The sequence below is a fragment of the Pomacea canaliculata genome, linkage group LG11 (assembly GCF_003073045.1).
Source record: "Pomacea canaliculata isolate SZHN2017 linkage group LG11, ASM307304v1, whole genome shotgun sequence".
In the NCBI taxonomy this organism is placed as follows: domain Eukaryota; kingdom Metazoa; phylum Mollusca; class Gastropoda; order Architaenioglossa; family Ampullariidae; genus Pomacea; species Pomacea canaliculata.
Genome location: NC_037600.1, coordinates 19,433,954 through 19,455,799, shown reverse-complemented (window position 1 = coordinate 19,455,799; position 21,846 = coordinate 19,433,954). Strand labels below are relative to the sequence as shown.

General features: G+C 37.7%; 3 protein-coding genes across 5 annotated transcripts; 2 read left to right on the top strand and 1 right to left on the bottom strand.

Annotated features, from left to right (window-relative positions):
• Positions 1-271: 271 nt before the first annotated feature.
• Positions 272-6,199, top strand: LOC112574690 (ribosomal protein S6 kinase alpha-5-like). The gene is made up of 10 exons (XM_025255918.1): positions 272-335; positions 1,745-1,789; positions 2,197-2,415; positions 2,568-2,683; positions 2,875-2,976; positions 3,087-3,164; positions 3,543-3,649; positions 4,036-4,345; positions 4,666-5,114; positions 5,463-6,199. Exons 1-9 carry the CDS (start codon positions 272-274, stop codon positions 4,987-4,989), a joined length of 1,365 nt encoding a protein of 454 aa, XP_025111703.1. The 3' UTR covers positions 4,990-5,114; positions 5,463-6,199.
• Positions 6,200-7,081: 882 nt separating this feature from the next.
• LOC112576178 (exonuclease mut-7 homolog) lies at positions 7,082-12,634 on the top strand. Its single transcript, XM_025258454.1, has 12 exons — positions 7,082-7,457; positions 7,959-8,064; positions 8,551-8,607; positions 8,979-9,017; positions 9,250-9,395; positions 9,560-9,704; positions 10,104-10,165; positions 10,347-10,486; positions 10,811-10,920; positions 11,110-11,152; positions 11,574-11,693; positions 12,254-12,634. The coding sequence occupies exons 1-12, from the start codon at positions 7,345-7,347 to the stop codon at positions 12,316-12,318; spliced, it is 1,146 nt and encodes a 381-aa protein (XP_025114239.1). The 5' UTR covers positions 7,082-7,344; the 3' UTR covers positions 12,319-12,634.
• A 1,816-nt stretch (positions 12,635-14,450) lies between these two features.
• On the bottom strand, positions 14,451-21,576 carry LOC112576128 (target of rapamycin complex 2 subunit MAPKAP1-like). 3 transcript variants are annotated; one of them, XM_025258386.1, is made up of 12 exons: positions 20,770-21,576; positions 20,188-20,356; positions 19,921-20,018; positions 19,616-19,732; positions 19,067-19,233; positions 18,212-18,381; positions 17,293-17,460; positions 16,671-16,780; positions 16,255-16,362; positions 15,773-15,907; positions 15,450-15,581; positions 14,451-15,203 (listed from the first exon to the last, which is right to left on the bottom strand). In XM_025258386.1, the coding sequence occupies exons 2-12, from the start codon at positions 20,346-20,348 to the stop codon at positions 14,983-14,985; spliced, it is 1,587 nt and encodes a 528-aa protein (XP_025114171.1). In that variant the 5' UTR covers positions 20,349-20,356; positions 20,770-21,576; the 3' UTR covers positions 14,451-14,982. The 3 variants fall into 3 exon arrangements, with proteins under 3 accessions (XP_025114171.1, XP_025114170.1, XP_025114172.1); XM_025258385.1 differs by having other exon boundaries at positions 20,764-20,869; XM_025258387.1 differs by having other exon boundaries at positions 14,451-15,185; positions 20,764-20,869.
• Between the last annotated feature and the right edge of the window lie 270 nt (positions 21,577-21,846).

The following is a 21,846-nucleotide window of genomic DNA, read 5'->3' as shown; positions in this document are numbered from 1 at the left end:
TGCCTAAGTCAAGAAGTTCTTAGCCGGAGACCACCGTTCGACAAGACTGTGACATAACCTCCGGCCGGTTACAATGGCAGGACACTGATTTTTAGACAGATAGCTACCGGGCATGGTTTGTTAATTAGTCAAAGTGACATACGCCTTTTTCCCCAAGGCAACCCATGCTCACGGTTCCCGACAGAAAAGGGCAAGAAACTAATTGCTAAGTAACAACCAGCGGACCAGAACGGAAAGTGGTGTCACAGCTAACAAATCGTCTAATTGAGCAATGTCAGGAATCTCAATGGGTGAGCGATGTCGCACCTCGTCCACGCCTGTAGACAATGGGACAGGTAAAGAAGGGATTAAACACTTTACGTGGTCAATCCCCCTGGCGACCTGAGGTGAGTATGGGTGTGTATGGGGAGGAGGGAGGGGAGATTATGTGTTAATAGAGGCGTCCACCCGTTTGGCTATTAAAGGGCATGTCCCTTCTTTCTGCGAGTTACATAATGAGTTCCATAGAACACATTAGCCAATCAGAAGGAATATAGTTCAAGCATCGTCACATAGTATATAAACCCCATTACGTACCCAAGGTCAGTATTCTACGATTCGATTCACTGACGACTACTTGGCTGCAGAGTGTTAACTGATCCTCAATATTTCAACGGTCAGCTACTGCTTGTCTTGAAGTTCTAGAAAAAATGGAGAATAGAACAAGTCAGTTTTTTTATGTTTCTTTATATAAAATTTTAAGGTCATCGAAAAGCTGTTCACTTAGAGTTAAGCCTTTGACAATTGAAACAGATGTGTAGTGTTACAGAATAAAAATTCCAAAATTATCTGGGTTTTTTTTTCTACACGTGAACTTGAATACTCAATGTCGAATATTTCTTAAGAAATAATCTGTCCAACGGTTTGGCATGCAATGTTTAAAAGATATTCTACACATATTTATAGCCACAATCCATTGTCAATATTCGTGTTTCAAAGAAAAAAATCGCAGTCATGAATGAAGTGAATTTTTAATTCTTCAGCGCAGCAGTAAGTAATTTGTTAGTGCTGGGATTTTAGAATAGCAAAGTTTGTTAATTTTGTCTTTTTTCTTCTTTTATTACTCTTCTGAAAATGTTCACGTTTCAGTATTATGCACCTATTTTCTTGATTATCTGCAACAATTATAAAGTAAATAAACCTCCACAAAAATGACTGTGGATTAATCATTGTCTACATAAATAGGTCTGGATATTACTAAACTGTCGTACATAGAGCGAGTCTTAGGAATCAGATATTTTACGGGAATAGCGTAGCCTTATTTCTTCCTCAAAGCTACTTTTGTGACTCCGCTCGACATCAGTTTTAAATGAGTGGGTTTACTTAATTGTGACTGATTCTCCAAGTAGGAGGGAAATATGTTTTCGCGTTAAAAGTGTTCGAACCGAGTTCATTTGTAAGAGGGGAGAGTTAGGAACAACGCAGTGTTTTAACAATTTACTCACAGGGCCATGTTTTGATAACTTCCCCATGTATCTTGAGAATAATTTCTTGTTCCGGTAAGCCTCTCAGTCATGGATCTCAAGCTGTCTTTATATAATCAAGTAAAGATATTAGGTGTTTGAATTGTTTCCAAAAGCCATGGTAGGAAACATACAATCAAGAATGTTATGAACGATAGTGACTATAATATTACATTATTATATGGTTTTAACAAGACTTTGGTGCTCTTGGTTACGGAATCTGTGTGATCTTTGTGTTACAGTGGCTGCATACTCCTTTGAAAAAATCAAGTCTTTGGGTTGCGGAAGTAAGTTTTTCATTTTAAAAATACCTTGAATGCTGCAACACTGCTAATTAATAAAACATCTGTACTTAACAATCATCACAAGTAAAAGAAAAGTAAAAGAGCAAATATGGTTTCAAGCGCATTTTTCTTTTCGGATACAAAACGTGAAGAACGAGCGATTTTATAAGAACTAAGACCTATTCATGACAAAGATGCATGGCTTCCTGGAAACTTGTTCAGAAGCCATGTATTCCCCAAGATAAATTAGAATTTTGTAGTAGCTACAATTCCTCTTTGGTTTCTGCTGACACCAAAACCATACACTGCCATTGATGACACAGTGGCACTACAACTATTTATGTATTCAGTTTAAGAACTCTGCTAGTTACCTATCAGATATTTGACTCAAACTATCGCTTTGGTTGCAGCTTTTGGCAGGGTGCACCTAGTGCGCCAAGTGGGGGGTTCTGACGCTGGCAAACTGTTCGCCCAGAAGGAAACGGACAAGATTGCCTTGGTCGCGAACGCTCTTGCAAGGGAGACCATCATGAAAGAGAGATTAGCTCTCGAGCGAGTGCGTGGTCTCCCTTTCATATCAACGCTTCACTACGCGTTCGAGACCGAATCGGCGCTCAATCTGGTGCTGGGTGAGTGATAGTTCTTAGGTCTGCCATGGCTTTGTGAGTTCTTTCCTGCCTTTTATTAACTGGATGATTGCTTTCCTTTAACACGAAAATTGTGTGCCCCCGTGCGTGACACTGGCAACTCACTAAGAAAAGGTTTTTTTTTTTCCCTCCAGAATATGCCAGCGGGGGGGACTTCTACAGCATTTGGATGGATTACGAGTCCCTTCCAGAACCCCGAGTTCAGTTCTATATGGCTGAACTAGTCTTGGCCCTGGAGCAGCTCCACACAGTGAGTTATTACTATTCATTTCTACTTCGTTAGCGAAGGTCTCTAATGGGCTGTCTCAAGCAAATGGGACTGATACATTTTCATATTGATATCCGAAATTTTGTACTAATAGGGTAAATGCGAATCCAGAGCTATGTATAATTTGGAAATGTCATCTTCGCGCTAATGAGACACATTTCCTATCACTACAGAGAGATGTGATTCACGGCGACATCAAACTGGAGAACCTCCTAATGGACTCGGCTGGTCACATTTTGCTGACCGATTTTGGATACAGCAAAATAGTTTTAAAAGTAAGTGTTTTTAAAATTACTTTTAGCGAACACGTTTCTTACTATCAATGTATGGGAAAGAAAGAAAAAAAATTAAATGGGCAAACTGAAATAATATGTTCTTTTTGTAGGATCAGCCGATGAAGTTAGGAGGAACATGCGAGTATATGGCTCCAGAAGTCGTGAAAAATACTCCCGGCCAAGGCTTTGTAAGTGTTTCATCAAATTCACGTATTTGACATGTGACTGTATTTCATCAAATGTACAGATGTTCATCTTGAGTTGCACTTTTGAGTTTTTAAAAAAATCGTATCGTTTAAAATAATCTAGGAACCCTGCATAGACATGAAATTCGATAGACTAAGGTAAAGGAATTTTGCAAAAGATCTCGCAATACGGACCTAACCTTTGAGATTTTTTCTTACATGTCAAACTGGGCATACACTTATCCACGGGCTCAAATTCTTGATTCTATGAGTGTAAAGGTGTCTGTCAGCTTTGTCCTTCAGTGTTTCCAGTTTATAAGCAAATCTTGTATGAGTAAATAGGTCACGTGACAACTGTGCAGTACGTGTCTTTTGTTGTAGGCCAGCGACTGGTGGTCTGTGGGTGTCGTCGCCTACGAGCTACTCGTGGGGACTTCACCCTTCCGTCCAGAAGACGGGAGTGATCGATGCCCACAAAAAATATATAAGTAAGTTTTTGTTTTCCTCCTCCCAAGCATCTCTATATACTTGCCGTACAAAGTGTATTTTCTACAATGTCGTATGAATATTTACAGCATGTCAGATCGATAACAGTTTTGCTAATGAAATAAACGATGATGTTTCACAGATTTGTGGAAAAATCGAGCGTTTACAGAAAAAAGCTTGCATACTGTAACATCCGCCTTACAAGTCCCAAATTAGAAGGCTTACATGCAAATGAGTGTTTATTAAGTTTCTACGCTTGCCACGTTTTAAGGTGAAACATAAAGATGTTTGTGAGTAGGTTTAACAAACGATGAAACATGAGTTATGTTACCAGGGACCTAATGCACCCAAAATGCAGCTGATGTAGATTTTTGTCTTCTATCCTCAGAAACATTGTAACCAAGGAGCCGGACTTCCCATGGACGTTGTCTGCCAGGGCCAAGGCCTTCATCAAGGCCCTGCTTGTGAAGGATCCAGGCATGCGACTGGGGGCCCGGGGCACCGACGACATCAAAGCGCATCCCTTCTTTGAGGGCGTGGTGTGGGACCACGTGATGCGCAAGGCGTGCCTCGTTCCCATCGTGCCTACGATCCGTCACGAGCTCGACGTCAGCAACTTTGATGAGGAGGTGACCAGCATGGCGGTGACAGAACCCCTGCTGGTCCAGTCAGGCTGGAAAGGAATCCGAATGTTCCCGGTATGGCATTGGAAGATACATTAGGAAGTATTATAATCAGGAAGAATGGCGAATGAATATATTTTCATGCTGAATTGTTTACCGAAACAAAACAGACTTTATCATCCTCATGAAAAGCGTTAATATATAGTTTGTCGTATATGGGTTGCTCACAGGTGTCAGACCGCTGGAAAAAGTATTTATTGTTGGAGAAGTTCATGAATGTGTTTGTGATAACTTACACTTAGCTTGTGTCAACAGGTATTTACTTATATTACTATTAGTATTGTATTAGTCTGCTACAGCAACAGCTGACTGACGATTTTTGGTTTTGGTTTCAGCGCTACACCTACCCGTCGGCGACAGTGACGACACCGGAGCCGACCTCACCCTCGCGGCCAGCCGAAATGATACGTCACATGACGTCAAGCACCAAACGTGCTCTGGCGGCGCGAGTGGTTGAGAGGGCCAAGCGGCTTAAACTCAATGCAATCCGCTATCCTTGCAGCAGCGTCACAGAACGCGTCATCTCGTCTCCGGTTCATGATGACGTCGTCGTCATGGAAAATGTCGTCGACGTCACCGCCCCTCTGGAGACGAGGTTTTCTCCTCTCGGCGAGAAGGAAGTGATAGACGCTGTTCTTGTGGAAGGCGCTTGGGTTTGAGCCAGTTAGGTCGTGGTCAGCAGACACCCGGGCGAGCGGAGAGCTGGCCGTGGAGGTAAACACCTGGGAGCTAGCTACCCCCCACTTCCGGCAGCTGCACTGCAAGCGTCTACACCAGGATCACAGTATGTGTCATACTTTATAAGTTTTATTTTTGTCATTACCTTAATTTACATTTGCATTGTGTCGCATGTGTCTGCTTCATTCAATTCTGTTCCTGTGGGCCGCATGTTATTTTGTTTTGAGTATAGAGTTTTTTCTAATCTATAATTTTCACTTTCTAACCAGGCTAAGAATAGCAGACAGAAGTAGAATGATGTAGCGAGTTATAGGATGTTCAAATAACTGTACACAACTGTCTTTGTAGTTATTTCCTTGGCTAGAAAGGACTATACAGTCTGTTTAATACCATGCCCTCTTTGTTTCCTAGATGTCTACATGTATACTTAACTGTGCATATACATTTCTTGCAGTGTACCATGGAGAGTGATCGACACCTGGGTAAAAGGAGTGGCAGATGAATGCGAATGGACTGGCTGTTCATGTTCAGGACTTGCTCACAGTCGTTCAAGACAGCCCTGAGTGGCCGTCCTTTTCAGTTGCTACATCACACCATTATCAGCTTAATTGCCATCACTGGTGTACCACCATAACTGGTGGTCAGCCGCTATATCTAACCATCACTGGTGTACCACCGTAACTGCCGTCAAGTCAAGGAATGGAGGATAAAAGAACTGACAGATTTTACATCTTATATGTTTTGATTTGAAATCACTGGTTTTCTGGTTGCCTCTGTTAAGCCAAGAGGACGCTATAGTTTTAAAAAAGTCTGTGATAAGTGTTTTTCCATGGTGATGTGGAATTACACAATATTAGTCTATATTATGCTACTGTTGACTTCATTCAATTCACAAGTCCTGGTCATAAGAACATGGACCTCTTACTGAAACTTTAAGATTAAACATTCACAATATCACTTTATATCTGTGTATTATCAAAAAGCTACAAGTCTTTCAGAATAGAGAACTACTACCTTGATATTGTAATTTGCATCAGTTATACATGTGTAAATAACTGTGAATGGTTAACATCAACAGGTATCAAATGTCAACAAGCGCATGGTCTGATATTTTTCTGTATAGAACCTATTTATTTTAACACACCTTTGTAAATATACTGCTTTTGATTAATGTATATTGTGTTGGTGCAGGGTTCCCTCGTGCCAATATATTTTTTTACTTTTGTAAATACAAACCTTTTTGAAACGTCTGGTGTTGGTTCACTTTTTCATAATCTAATTTTATAATATGCGGTTTCTTTGATAAGAGTAGTTTCGGTACTGTGAGGAGAGCTAATATGCCGACTTGAACTTAAGGGATCAGGTGATTTCTTATCATTAAACCCAGAGTTATGTTAAAACTTCTTTCTCCATTATCTTATAGAGAATAGCCTGAAACTTAAGTGGCCTCGACAGGGCATTTTTAAACAAAAAACAGGAAAACACCTGTTGACAGAAACTAACGCGGACAATATTTGTGATGGCAGAAAGTAAAATATCAGAGCATTCAAGCACTATGCAAATAATATCCACATAACTTTCACATGTACCACAATCATACAGTCCAAAAAATTATTTGTTTTCAACAGGAAAAATATAATAATGAAAGTATATATTCCCATCTATATGCCCTTGGTACAGATCAGGCAAAGTCTAAAACAGTTATAACTGCCAACTCCAAAATATTGTACAAAGCAAAACAAAGCGTAATGTAAAAGCACTCGCACTGATGTAAACAATGTTAAAACAGCTTTAATATAAGGCTTTTCGTTAAGTGGAAGGCATTACAGAAAACAACTTTAAGAGTTATATCAAGAGGGTGAATGTATTGTAACAACGATTAAAAGACTTTAAAAGCATTTAAATATCGATCTGATCAGTTGAGTAAATAAAACCCTTACCAACATGCTAGATGTAAACATTCTAGGGAACATACATGGCATAAGAACCTTTGATATCGCTTTGGCCCTAACCTCAAAACTGAAGCTTCTTTATATAGCTTGTTTGCAAATGGTTACATCTTCAAATGGTCTGAATCTCATATTTTCGTTACTGCCAACGCTGTTTCCGTTGATACTTCAATAAACGGTCCACAGCCTAGAAACAGAAAGTAACAAAAAGCGTTGTGCATGTGATCATTTTCGTCTTTTTGGTAATAAGCATCTAATATGCGGTCTTTTTAAGCCTGATATTCGATAAAACGATGGGTCTGCAGCATTAGAGACATTATAAGATTCTTCACGCAATTGCTTCTTTAGTTTTTTTGGATGCTATAGTCCGATAAACGATCGCCTACCATGATTAGAATATTAACGTCGCGAATCTGCAAATCTTTTGATCAGCACAAAGTCATAACTACAGTTTTTATAAAATTCCAACAGCACCGATGTTTGGGTCATCCTGACTGTCTGTAAGTTAAACGTGATGAGATTTATCCGAAACCTTTTTAAAAGACGCGCGAATGAGAATCGTTTTTTTTTCTCTCTCTCTCTCTCTCTGATCTGATATATCGTGTTATATTAACTATAAACTGTATGAATAGTCCGTGTTATTCAAAAGCGTTTCTCTTACATGTCATCATACAGAACGAAGATACAGCTAGTCCATAAAGATTAGCAGGTTTCTATACTGTTTGAGCAACACAGTGACATGCTTAATAAACTTCGTGGATCACAGAAAGCCAGCACCACTTTCTCTCTGTGCACATTCTCACCTCTTCATTTTCACAGTCTCTCTCTCTCTCTCTCTCTCTTTAAGATGGATGTTTATTAAGGTAAAAAATGGAAGGTGATCAGCAACTTGCACGTCACATAAAAACACAAAACCTTGAGCATGTGAAGGTTGAGATAGATTATGATCACTTGATAATATAAGTTTTACAGCAAGTTAGCAACATTTTGTTTGTTTACAGAACAGTAAAGCATGCTGCTTCAGTCTCTAATGGTGAACATGGTGGATATGCAAAGCCAGTGGACCAGATCCTTACACCACCTACCAATCAAACCACCATTCCTGATGTAATATTTCATTGTATCATTAGAATGTCATGTCTCCACACATAATTATGGTATTCAAGTTCTGATGCATTTGATTAATTGCTAAACTGAAAAAAGGAGGAATTTAAAAGTTTCATTGAGTCATCTATTTTGGAGTGGAAGGTACTGTTGAAATCATGGGTGTGTGGTGACTAAAGTGCCTGTCACCGCGACAGTGAGAACCAGGTATCGTGGGATCTCTGTTCTGATACTCTTCATGGATGTGACACCTGTCACAGATATAACTGTTGATGATTTTCTAAAGTTGTTATGGTTTCCTCTATCCTGTGTGTGTATTTAGGTATATATATATATGTATGTGTGTGTAAGAAAGAGTGGGCATTTTTCTTGGTGTAGTGATTGTAAGGTTCATTTAATGCCTACTTAATGTATGTGCCCAAGTACCTTCATGTAAACACTTAAATTTATTACTTATTATTAATCATCTGTTTTATTTTCTGTTTATAGACACAGAAAAGTTCACTTATGGGGACGTTTAATTTCCTAGTGAAAAGATTACAAGAGGTATGGATATTTTTTATTTTGTTTCAGTATGAAATAGGTGTAAATCTAGTTTATTTCAGTTTGTTTGAGTGTATGGATATATTAATGTGCCTAGCTCATTACAATTGATGGGCTGTAATTTGAATAGATTGTTCATTAACTTTGCCTAAAATATTTAAATAATTTGCCAGAAAGTGTTCTTTATATCAGCTGCTACTGAATGCATAATTGTGAGATGATGGAATGGATTCCTTTCATGCAGAATCTTAAAAAGGACAATTACTGGAATAAACTAATATGCATGACATATTTTTAAAAACTTGCCAAACTGAAAAACATAAAAATATTTGGAAAGAATATTATCAGATTGATATTTTTTGTTTTGTTTTAAGGATGGCATATCAGTCGCAGCTTTTCGTGAAGTTTTGCAGGTAAGTATAGGTTTGTGCCTGGTATTCTTGTTTGGCTGAAGTATTATCCAGTGTTATATGTTAAACATGTTATTTATTCAATATTTTAGACCATTCAGTGCCAGAATATGGGAAATATTTAATTGTATTGATAATATTTTTTCAAACATGTTATGTTATTTTTAATCCATTGGATTACTTTTAGTTCAAGTATTCTTTAAGCTTCATTTACAGATGCCTTTTGTTGATTTAGGATGCTATCATTGCCAATGACAAAAATCTCCTTCCCAAAATCGTAAACGTACTGGATCGATCCCACCTAGTTGCAGAGGCCCTTCATCTAGCAAACTATTATGAGATGGATGACAGGATTATCCCAAATGATGTCGCCAAACTCAGGTATTAGCATTTTATATTTGTTCATGTCACAGTTCTGCTGTTGATTCTGAATTGTTTGTACCATTTGTTCCAGAAAAGAATTTGTCAATTTGAGTTGTATATCAACAGTAAAGAATGGTGAAGCAAATGTATTTTAAAAAGGAGATTATGTTCTTTTTCTCCAGACATGATGGGAACAGTACAGTGCACATTCATGGAAAGAAGGAAACAGAGGACCCAGAACGTTTTCTTTGCCTCCCACAAACTGTCAAGATGACAATGGTCAATTCAAAGCACCTTTTTCAAACTATGGTCAAGTCTATTTCACAGGTAGGCAAGAGCTTTTGCTAGATTTTACAGGTGTAAGAAATTACAATGGTCGTAGGTTTATGCTTCCTTAAATGGTGCTGATTAATTATTATAGACTATTATATAGATTTCTGCATAACTGTTGTAGACGAATATATATATTGCTTCATAATTAATGTACACTGTTCTATAGACTGCTGCATAATTGTTGTAGACTACTATAGTAGATTTTACTGCTTCAGCTTCATTGTCCGCTCATGTTCATTCTTTCTTAGGATGTACAATTTAGTGTGTTTGACAAAAAGAATGTACTCATTATAAAATATATTTCTTGATAGATATTCTGTGCTGTGTATATAGAAAATTCCTTCCTTTAAAAGATAAAGGTAATCAAATATTCTTCTTTTGTTTTTAAATCAGCCAGGTACCAAGATTGGATTTGACTGTGAATTCAGCTTGAATCTTGTGAAAAGGACTCAGCAGTAAGATATGACTTCATGACATTCCAAATTCTGTATCGTTGGGTTTTCTCTCACTTTTGGTCAAGTTTTTAATGATGTTAAATACTGTAGTAAAACGCTTTTTAAATGTTAAGTGATTTTAATGAAATTCTGGTTTTAAAGTTCTGTAGATATGCAGAAAGATTTTTATCTTTTCAATTAGACGTGTGGTCCTCGTTCAAATTGCTGTCCAGGATCATGTGTACCTTCTTGATGTACCCCACTTGTCAAACATTCTGAGTACAGAGGAGTGGATTGGCTGGGCTTTTATCCTCTTTGGCAGTGACCAGACGCTGACTATTGGTAAGATACTGACACAGGCGCATAGCTTTCCAGATGTATTGATAAAATAAAAGAAATCAGATTTAACCCATTCATAATTTTTTTTTTTAACGTATGACCTTGTTTTACAGTTCAAACAGGTTATAAAACTAGTGCTAGTCAACACTTAGGACCCCCCCATGTACCAGTCAGTTTTTATTTAGTGTCTCAATACTACAGGGTTCAGCAGTCTCTGGAAGGTGAGGAACATAAACGTAGAAAGGGTGTAGTGATACAAATAAATGTGGTTTGGGTATACTCATGGTTCAAAATAAAGTGGTAGCTAACTATGCTTTCAAATTTCAGGTTATAATCTGGATGTTGATGCACAGTTATTAGGTACAACACTCCAGTGTCTGAGGGAACAGCTTAATCAGAGGCAGGGTGTGCTGGATTTAAGAGATATTTCACTGCAGGTACTAAATTTACATCCTGAGAGCTGATAGCTCATACATAAGTAACTATGGTAAATTATTAGCAGATGAAAACAATCACCATTTTATGAAACACAATTATTGTCCTGTATTCTACAAATTTACTTTATTGTTGAGATTAATAATGAGGTCATATCTGGTCATACTAAAAACCTATTTTGTCTCTTGCAGAAACTAAATCCTCAAACACTGTCAGATATAAAGGGTGAGAACAGTGAGTATTTGACTACCAAATTGCATACAGTTTCCTTCTAAATATTCTAAATAAGTCAAAGGCTCAGTCTATGTTAAGGCCCGATTTGTAAAATATGGTTTTGTGAAAAAAACAGGCAAAATTTTTTAATTATAGGATGTATTGTACAGCAATTTGTAACTCAACATTTAAAGGCTAGATACCACATAAATGATACCAAATGTTATACCTCAAGCATAAGGCAGTTAAGAGATTGTAAATTGATTGGACATTGTTAAATATAGTAATCTATCACTCTGAAACTAGCATTCCTATGAATACAATAGGTGGAAAGTGAGTTTCTACATATAACTTGTTGAGCATGACAGCTAGATTAGTGGATATAACAGAGATATTTCCTCACAAGTGGAATTGAGTGTTTAGCTCGGTGCTGGTTGTGCAGAAAGCCGTCGAGGCCTTGCAGGCCTGTCATATGCATATCTGGGTAAAGAACTTGATAAAAGAGAGCAGCTAAGCAACTGGGAGCGCCGTCCTCTTCGTCCAGCTCAGCTACAGTATGCAGGTAATATTATGAAAAAAGAACATAAATATATGACAAGTCATAAATGTCTTGATGTTGTGAGAATACATAGTCGACGTCATGTTTCTGCTTTCTCTTTATACCATCTCACATTAAATTTTTCTTTTAATAGTATCAGTGAATATTTAGATAGTCCTATAGCCCCCAAACCAGGCTTAAAGCACTTTATGTACACAAAAATAAACAGAACAATACACGGGGTGGAGGAAACCAAAGTATCTGGTTAAAATCACCGATGATCAACCCTGTAAACAGATGTCACATCCAGAGTGAGGTGTATTGGAACTGAGATACAAACCGAGTACCCCTGATTCTCACTGACAGGCACTTTAGCGACTGCCACTAACTGGAATAGTTTTGCATTTGAGCAATAGAAGGTTTTTTTTTTTTTTTTTAAATTCATCTTTAATTCTCACCTGTATTCCTTTTTAATGTTTTAAAGCATATTTATGTATCCACAAAATAAAATGTTGCAATATCATGCTTTTATGTACTTTAGGCTGCTGATACTGACTAAGAGTGTCATGTTTTTATCTTTGCAGCACTTGATGCCTACATCCTGCTAGAATTGTATGACCAAATGAATGCCGAAGGTGACTTTACTTAATAGTTGTATGGCTGACCCCAGGCATTAAAAGGGACAAATACATCAGTGCAATGTATAATCTGTGATCAAGGCAAATGTTGTGACTGAAAAAAAAGGCAGGGAATTGGAATTCATTGCAATGACAATGGTGTCCATAGGACATGACTTTATTTGCTGCACTGTATGGAAAGTCTTTTAACCATACATCAAGACATTGAATCTAGAAACCTTTACAAATGCAGAGAGAGAGAAGCCTTCAGATATTATTTATAAATATAGGTAAGTTTTCTCTATTTATATTGTGGTCTTTGGATTCTAATAAAACTGTCCAGCATTTGTTATAGTGTGAAGGTTCATTATATGGCATGATTGATTCTGTGTTCTGAAGATAGTCCAGGGGTAAATGAAAATAACGATATGATAGGGATTTTGTCAGGACTTAACAATGCAGATTTAGCAGTGACAGGGTTTGGGCATATGCTCTTTGCTTGGAGTATGTTGCCAGGAACATTACAGAGCAAATATAGACAACTAGACATGGAGGAGGAAGGGAGTGAGCGAGACATTAATCAGCTCTCCAGTTTTATCTCCCTTTCACTTAAAATGTCATGCTCCCATTGCTGAACACAGGCTGTCAAACTTTTACAGTAGGAAAACTTGTTTTGCTACACTGATTCTGTGTGTGAATAAGCATGACTAATATGAAGTGAGAGATCAAAAGTCGACAATAAAATAAGAAATGGAAGAGTTAGTAGCAGAATTTCTTTTAGGTGATGCAACAAAAACAACAGGGACCTTCACATAAGTTTATTTTTTAAATAAACAACAATCTCCTAGTGCTCTGATCTGGACAAGAAGTCAGATATAAGATGGAAAACGGCAAAACTGTTTATCTTAAAGACCCACCTGACTGGTCCCAGTTATTCTGGTAAGAAGAGAAAATATAAATTTCAGCACCTAAAACATGGCAGTTGGCGCCAGTTGGCGATGTATACCTATAGCCAGCAAGCGCTGCAAAATCTTTCTTCTGCATGCAACCTCACAGCTGATGGGATCCACACTGTCTTAGTAAGCATATGATGGAGCAATACATGGGATTGATCAGAAAATCTTCATTTATTGTGCTCTACTGTCGAAGACAAGTGTGAAAAAATGTTCACTTTCCTTGAAGGTATTAAACCTTACATGTTGGAAATTGAGGATTGTGAAGGTTCAAAACTCCAAACACGATATGCCCAGGCAGCAGATGATGAAGAGTGGCTGCACAATAGCACATGGTCAGCATGCTGATGCTCACCAAATTTTGCAAGCCACAGGTGACCATTACAGTTTTATGTTTGCTTAATTATAGTAACAAAAGCCTCTTGTGAAGATTTATGCTTGGTACTGATTTGCATTTTTATATGGGCTTAGTTGCGCATACGGTTGTTAGTGTAAAAAAAAAAATAAAGTAAAATTTTGCTTGCACAAATTTTTTTAAAATGGAAAAGCAGAGATATATTTTCGGTATATGCTGTAGATATTCCTTACCACTGTGTGCATGTTATTAACAACATATTGTGTCACTGGTCATAGCTATAATACTGTGGCTTTATTTGAAATACACTTATCGAGGTGTTTGTGCATCTACTCTGTTACTGGACAAGAAAAGCATGCTTCTATATATTAGGTATAGACCCTGGAAGAACACCCTTTTGTAGTACCTCAAAACCCTCAGCGTATATCCTATTGGGTAACAGTAAGAAGCAAAGTGGCGTTCCCATGCAACAGAGTAGTGTGTAGGTGCAGTAAAAATAGTTCTACACACACAAAGTTGATCCATGGTCTTCTCAATGATGAATCCTTTTGGAATGTATGAATGCTTATTCCATTACTGTTTTCCTGTGCCTGTATTTGGGATTTCAGGATTCTTTTTTGTCTGAGCAACTTGTGTCAGCCATGCCATGGTCAGCAATGATGCCACTAGTTCAGATGAAAATAGATGTTTGAATAGGTTAGGAAATCATTTTTATTTACTTTCACGAGATTTGTGTTTCTCCTTGTAATTTTACATTCGAGGCATTAAGAAGTGATATGAAAGGAGTTTTTTGAGCTTGATATCACCAATCAAGTAAGTCTTTAAAAGCCTTAAAAATATAGACAAGAGAAAATGCTTAAATAGTTAACATTTATTCATATATCATAACAGTTACATCATATTAGTATTACTGAATAAATAGAGTTGTATTTGTATTGCAACTTTTTTTTTTATTGCAAACTCCTCTTTTTAGCTGACAAGATTTGAGACTTGCAGATACAATATACTGGAGGTAGGTTGATATTTCTGGATTAAGAGTGCTCTAGGTATGCTAGTAATGTACAAGAAAAAGTCCAATGTTATCAGGGACTAGATATTTAAAATTTTTAGGACAACAGTATGTCACGTATAATCAGAAAGTATTAATAAAACAAGTGTCTAAAGAAGAGACTACTTGGAAATGCAACAGCCAACAGGTCAAAGTTTTTCTTCCCTGCCCCTTAATCTAATATCACCATGGAAGGACATCCCTAGTGCACACACATATTGGTGTCAACTTAACACTTGCTTGCATGCATTATTGTCTCTCCACCAATCCCCTCTCCCTTTGCCCCCTCCCCCCAACACACACACGCCATCTCTCACATTCGCACCTACATTTTTGCATGCTATACAGAATACTTCAAAGAATCACGCTTTTTCACTTTTCTGTCCTGTGTAGCAATAAAGTCCTTCCTAATAGGACTGAGGCGTAGCTCAAGTATGTTTTTTAGTTTCTGAACGATCTCCAGAGCAACATCCTGGTCAGCTTCAAAGTCATGGTGCTTGTAGTCATTGCTGATCAGGTATGTCATACGGAACACGGCACGTCCTGCACACAGGCAATATACTATTCACACGAAGATGTAATGTTTCGAAAAGTTGGAACACTTTGTATGCTACAATAAGCCAAACAAGACTTACTTCTGTATTGCTACGTTTGTGGAGAGAGAACATGACAGAAAAAAACAAGCTTATTATTTCACAGAATATATGTACATGTAGACATAAGTAACATGCAAGGCACCTAAAGTGACAGATTTTCACAAACATTTCTATCAAAGATCATTACATGGTCTACAGTAGTCATACTCACCATTGGCTTTTTTCTCTAGCAAATGACAGTCGGCAATGCTATCAGCCTCATAGGTCACTGCACGTTGACGAAACAGACGGGCTGTTCCCCTGACAGCTACAGGATCTATTTCTACCTTCTCTCCACTCACACCTGAAGGAAAAAATATGAACAAATTAAGACACCAAAAAATCTTCAGACTCATGAAAAAAAAAAATCAATTTAATAAAGCAACCTTAAGAAATAAGAATTCCGCCCAACCCCCAACTCCCTGTTTGAAACCATCCTGCAACTCTAGTCTGTTAATAAAGACTTTGAAAGATCACTCCACTGGCACTTCTCACCAAGATGAACATCTGTGTTGGCACGAAGTTTGTGCACCATGGTAACCATGTAAGACTTGTACTGGTGGCTGGTCAAGGAATCAGCCACATTGGAAGAATCATTTCTGGGTACTTCGTCTAAATCTCCACGTGTACCTAAATACAGACGATGAAAATATTTCTGTCTTAGTTTGCATGCAGTACTGGAGAGGTTAGCTTTTGGGAAGAGTGTGAAAGTTGAATTCTATTCCATCTTCAAACCCCCTCCACCCCTTAGCATATGGACAAAAAATGTTCATTTAATGAAGCTGGTGTAAAACATTCTCTACTACTTGATCTATCTCCTCAATTATTTGCATGGCATTAAAATTACTGAAATTGATCTGCTAACCAGGTTCGTCATAAACATGTAAGCAGGAATGCCAATTACAAACACAATGCCAACCAATGTATACATCCTTTCCCTGCTGACACTCTTCTACATGCATCTCTCTCTCTCTTACTGTTTTCTCTGACAAGGCAAAACTCTAATGTGTCCATGTGAGCCAAAGTTTGGTCAAGGTCCACAGCAACACCAGGTTCTTTTTGTTTTTCCAGGTTATAATCAAGGCCTAGAAAAAAATAAGAAAATTCTCATTAAATTTATTTAGTTGTAACCATATCCAAATAATGTCATATTTATATCCAATTTTTTACAAAAATCATGAGTTGCATGTGTTCAAGCTTTAGAAAAAATGGGTTTGGGGGGTGTGAAATGGTGTTTTAGGCCGAGCCAACAACGATGGCTATATCATGGCAAAGTAGCCAGCTCTCTAAATAGATGCCACATGCTGAGAAAAGTATTAAAGAAATAGCAAGGATATATATATGTGTGTGAACATGTGCTTGTGTGTCCATGCATGTGTGTGTGCACACATACCTGGACGAACTCTTATCTTTCTCCTATTGATGACTTTCTGCAAGATTGCTCTCATTGGAATGTTAATTGTGTCCAACTGAAACTTGTTAAAGCCTCGATTTGGAATGTTTCTGTTTAGAATGTACATAAAACTCTTTCAGCAATACCTTTTTGATGGCAGTATCAAACCTTAAAAATATCCATGAGTGAGTTTTAAATAAACTTGTATTGCAGCAGTGCTGTGCTCTTTCATTCTCTAAGTGAAGAAACAGTTTGATCAATCTTTTACACTAAAAAACATTGGTAAGAGACTAATTAGATATGAGAAATATTTCTTCTGTAGCAAACCACAAAGCTTCATGAACAAAAGACTTTTCGCATTTAAAAGTTAGAAATACTGCTATGTATATGGATCATTAACTGTCTTATATCTGCTTATAAGCATTGCACGTGCTTGCAAGAATACAAATGCTTATGCACTTAAGTACACAAATTCTCATGCACAAAGCAACACCTTCAGAGGCATATACATATTTCCTAGCAGTGTAAGAAAACATCCCTCAGTCTGGCATCTTTAGTCGAAACCTTTTGAAAGGAAAAAAAAAAAACCCTGACTTTTAACTGGCAACAGTTATAAACTTACACTGTGACAACAAATGTGGACTTAGGTGTTGATGGCTTGTTTTCCACAAGAGCCAACTTGGTAAACCCAAACTTTGACACAGGTTCTCGGTTATCTAGGCTTGGAAAATCTGCATCAACTTCTCCATCATCTTCAGCAATGTGCAGGCAGTATTTCGTGACATTTTTCCTAAGATGAATAAAAATCTAGGATAAGGATCATATCTCTGACCGTGAAATGCATTTCAGTCTTGAAATCACATGCTCCAAGCAATCTTTTCTTTATGCTAATTTGCTGATTCAAACTTCAACTTTGAAGGTGCATTCATATGCCTATGTTTAAAATATGGGATTTGAAAACTAAAGAGTTTTTAAAATGCATTTTAAAATGTATTTTAATTTTTTTCCATCATAAAGGAAAAGAGCCTTATCCTATATAAAACCATATAGACCTTATTTTCATGTCGACAGCTAAGAAGCATTACAAAGCACAAGACCAATCAGAAACAGAGAACAAGTTAATATCCGATTAAAGGAATTATAAAATAAAAAGATACAGAGCATATAGAAAAATCACTTGTCAGTCAGATATCACAACTTAAGAAATGCATTTTTGTCCTTAGGTCATACAGCGCATTTGACAAACTTACAACTAGCAATGTAATGAGCTTGTCTACACCAGCATCACCACTGACAGGGGTGGGGAGGGGAGTGTGTTTTATGTTGAGCCAGCAACTAACAGCAAGGAAGCCAGCTCTGTAAACAGATACTGCATGCAGAGAAAAAGAAGCGTGCCTGAGACGAAAACTTAACCCAGGACAGCTAACCTTTACTGTATTGGTGACAGGCGCTAACCATTGTGCCATCGGACCACCAACCACAGACAGGGGACCATCACTGTATATGTAGTCACGTCATGGCACACAACTGAATTCACTTACTCAAGTTTGGGTTCTCTTCCTTCACATGTATACTGCCAGCAAATAAGCCCAATGAGATCCTGAACTTTAGCTGATGACATGACAACCACAGTCATGGGATAGGGCCGTTGATCTGGTGGTGCCATACACAAGAAAATGTCTATCTTCTTAGTGATCAGGCCAACACTAGACTGCAACATGGAACATTTCACAACATTATGCCTATGATTAACTATGTGCAGATGCTAGGAGGCATTTTTTTTTTATAATGAATCTTGACATTATGTAAGAAATAAATTTAAAGGCAGTTCCCTACCAACATAGAAGATGGTTCTTGAACAGAAAATTTTTTAAATAACTTCCAGTCCAGCTCTTAGTCAGCAGTACATGCTTAGGCTCTAATGAATCTGGTATACGGTATCAGTATGTCAGAGCTGAGTTACAGAATTCTAGATCATCATCTTTCCTGAATCTTATAACTGCACTGAAGAATCAATCCTAAGACAGAAACATATTCTAAAATCAAGTTAATCTACCAGTGCAATGGCTATGCTTTCTATGCTTGTCTTTTTGAAATGCTGATTTCACAGCTGACTTTTAGAATGTTGCCAGCTCTAATGAAAATTTTCATATTTGAATAAATACACATGAGCTTGACCAACTAGACTGAGTGAACAGAAGCAATACCTCCAACCAAACATGTTACTATCATATATTGAATCTTTAAATGTTCTGTTAGTGTTTGTTTTGGTATGAAAGAGCTTTTCTTTCTATAATTTATTTCCTCTTTAAAATCAGTTTTCAGTAAAATGAAATGGGGAGGTTTGGACTGAGGATGGGGTAGACCTAAAATCCAGAAATATCAAATATAAATACCCTGCCATCAAATCTTGCATATTCCATGAATGGATTCTCTCCCATCTTGCCAACATTCTCAAGCTGTTTGGTCAAGCCAGACATCACTTTCGCTGGTCCCTGTGGTTGCACAAGATCTGTGTTGTCTTTGATATCCTTCTTTTCAAATAAATACCCAAGCTCTTCAGCTGCAAACACATGGGGCAGATCTGGTTTCACTCCATTTGTCTTTTCTTCTTTAAAAAATATCTCAAAAACACTTATACATGTCTTTAGCCAATATTGTAAATGTGGGAGCTATGAACTATACTGTAATTTAAAAAAGAAAAGTTGTTGAAGGTGGAGTGAGACTGTTCTTGGCTGTGACTAGAAAACCAACCCTTTCCATTCAATAGTCTTAAACTGGGGAAGCCTTCAGCTAATGAGAATTATGAAAACTCTAAATCATTGAGCAAAGGCAGTAAATATTCTCATTCAGATTATGTTAAATAAATCAGTCCATAGCCACTTTTGACTTCTGTAATTTCCATCTTGCTTTGTCTTGTCCTAATAAAGCATGACATATTTTACCTGTCAAAGATGCTTGTGGAGCTTTCCAAGAGACAGTTTTTATCTTCCCTTGAACTTGTTTCTCCTTCTTAAGCCTCTCTAGTCGCTGAGCTGTATTTGACCGCCGCCGATGTGCACCTAAGAGTAAGCACAAAAAAAGGTCACAAATGTGTCACACAGTAAAAAAAGATGCATATTGTTTGACATTTAATATATACATCATTATAATTTTCTTAGTTGGTGAGTGCAAGGAAACATTCACTTTTCAACAAAGAGAACATAAAGTCACATATTTTAAACAACACCATTTTTATAAAATACATTACCATAATCCATGTCAGGAAGAATGTCCAAAGAATGTGACAGGTCACCATCTGATGTGTCAAGTCCACTGTCACTTACATTACTAAGGTTTGAAATCTCCCTGGAACACAAATGAATTAAGAAGTATGATACTATTTTAGATGCTACACTCATTGTTTCTTCTAAAGCTATATACTCAAAAAGGCTTTGATCAAAATAAATAATACTAATCCACCATCAAATTTTTATTAAATTATTAACTAAACTTCTCAAAATAATTGGTTTCATACCTTTTTAGTGGACCACTAAATGAGAAAGTGCGTGATCCTCGAGTGTCATTACCATTGACATCACACTCAATGATTAGCTCACACATGCCCGTGTCATCACTTGTAATAAATGAATGCCGGATATGTGAGACAAGAAAGTCGACATTGTCCATCATTGCCATGGTGACACCTACAATATAAATAAGTACCATTGAAATTTTTTTTCTGCTGACCAGCATAGTTTTAAAAAAGAATTTAACTTTGTAGGAAGGGTGTTATTGTAATACGTACTTGTACACTATGCAACGCTGAAAACGACCATGTCTTGCTAACTGACTATTGAGCAAGAAATTTTGCTAAAGTTCAACATAAATTTCTTAATTCTATATCCATTCATTTGTCTTCATCGAAATAAAATACACACACTCGATCCTCTGACATTAAATATGAAACTGCAACAACATTCAAGAACCGAGAAACTAATGAAGTAAAATATTAAAGAACGCTGATGATGATATCATAAATCTTCAAAAGCAAATCGGAAAAGTTGTAATATTAAGACAAAGCTTTAGAAGAATGTGAAATTCAACCACACACAAGTACTTTTCTTCTTTGAATATGTTGTCAGTATATTCCACTAACGTTGAGTTCATAGCTGAATGACCCGGAAATGGTAATAGAGGCTCCTCCAGAGTGACGCCCCATGTCGACGTGAACCCTGGAGGTCATACAACGGTAAAGCCACGTCTGTTGTAAGACAAAGCTCAACCTTTTAGTTCGTCACCGATCACGATCTTTTTTACCATCATTTTTTTTTCGCACCTACAGCGGACATCGAGCCATAATCAGAGACAAGAGGAAGTGACTCGCGACTACCTTTTGAGAATGCTTGTCTTCCAAGGGATCCCCGACGTTCGTGCCCCGTCTGGGGAATGGGCTCATCATACCTGACGGGAGGTGGGGCAGGGTACCAGGGCTCGGGGCTGTAAGGGGTCCCGGCCCTGGTCAGTGGATTTTTTCCTTCTTTTCTTTTTTTGTTTTGAGGAAAAGTTAATGGAACATTCCTCACTCTGGAGATTTGTTTCTATGGTACACTACAAGTTTGAGCCTTTACCGTCATTTTTTTTTTTTTTCTCATTTACGAGCCAGTCACGTGTAAACAACTTTATGTGTTCAAGTAGTGATGTAGATCCTAGTGCATTAGTCCTAATGTTTCTAGTCAATATTCCATTACTGAATGAAATGTTGATATTGCCAATCAAATTGTAAACATATTATTATATACTGGGAAAATAATTGACGATTACAATTACAAGGGGCCCAGAGAGGTCGTCTGCCTCGGGGCCCTTGCTGGCTCTAGGGCAGCCTTGAATCGCTTGAATGATTTCTAGTATACCACCACCATCCCCATCCCCATCCCCGAGTTTTTCTCCTCTAGATACGCAGTGCTTAGCCTTGTGGCTCACTTGCCCAGTGGATATGGTCACCACGCAGAGGTACGACGAGCAGTCTTGGGACATACAATGCTAGATTAGTCTGTAGCTGTGAGAAACCACGCTTCTTCCAGCAGCAGCACAACCGTATGCAAATACAAGAGGATGTGATTTTCGCCCAAGCTTGATCGGCAAGGCAGCCAGCCCTGTAAACAGATGCCACGTGCAGAGAAAGAACAGCGTGCCC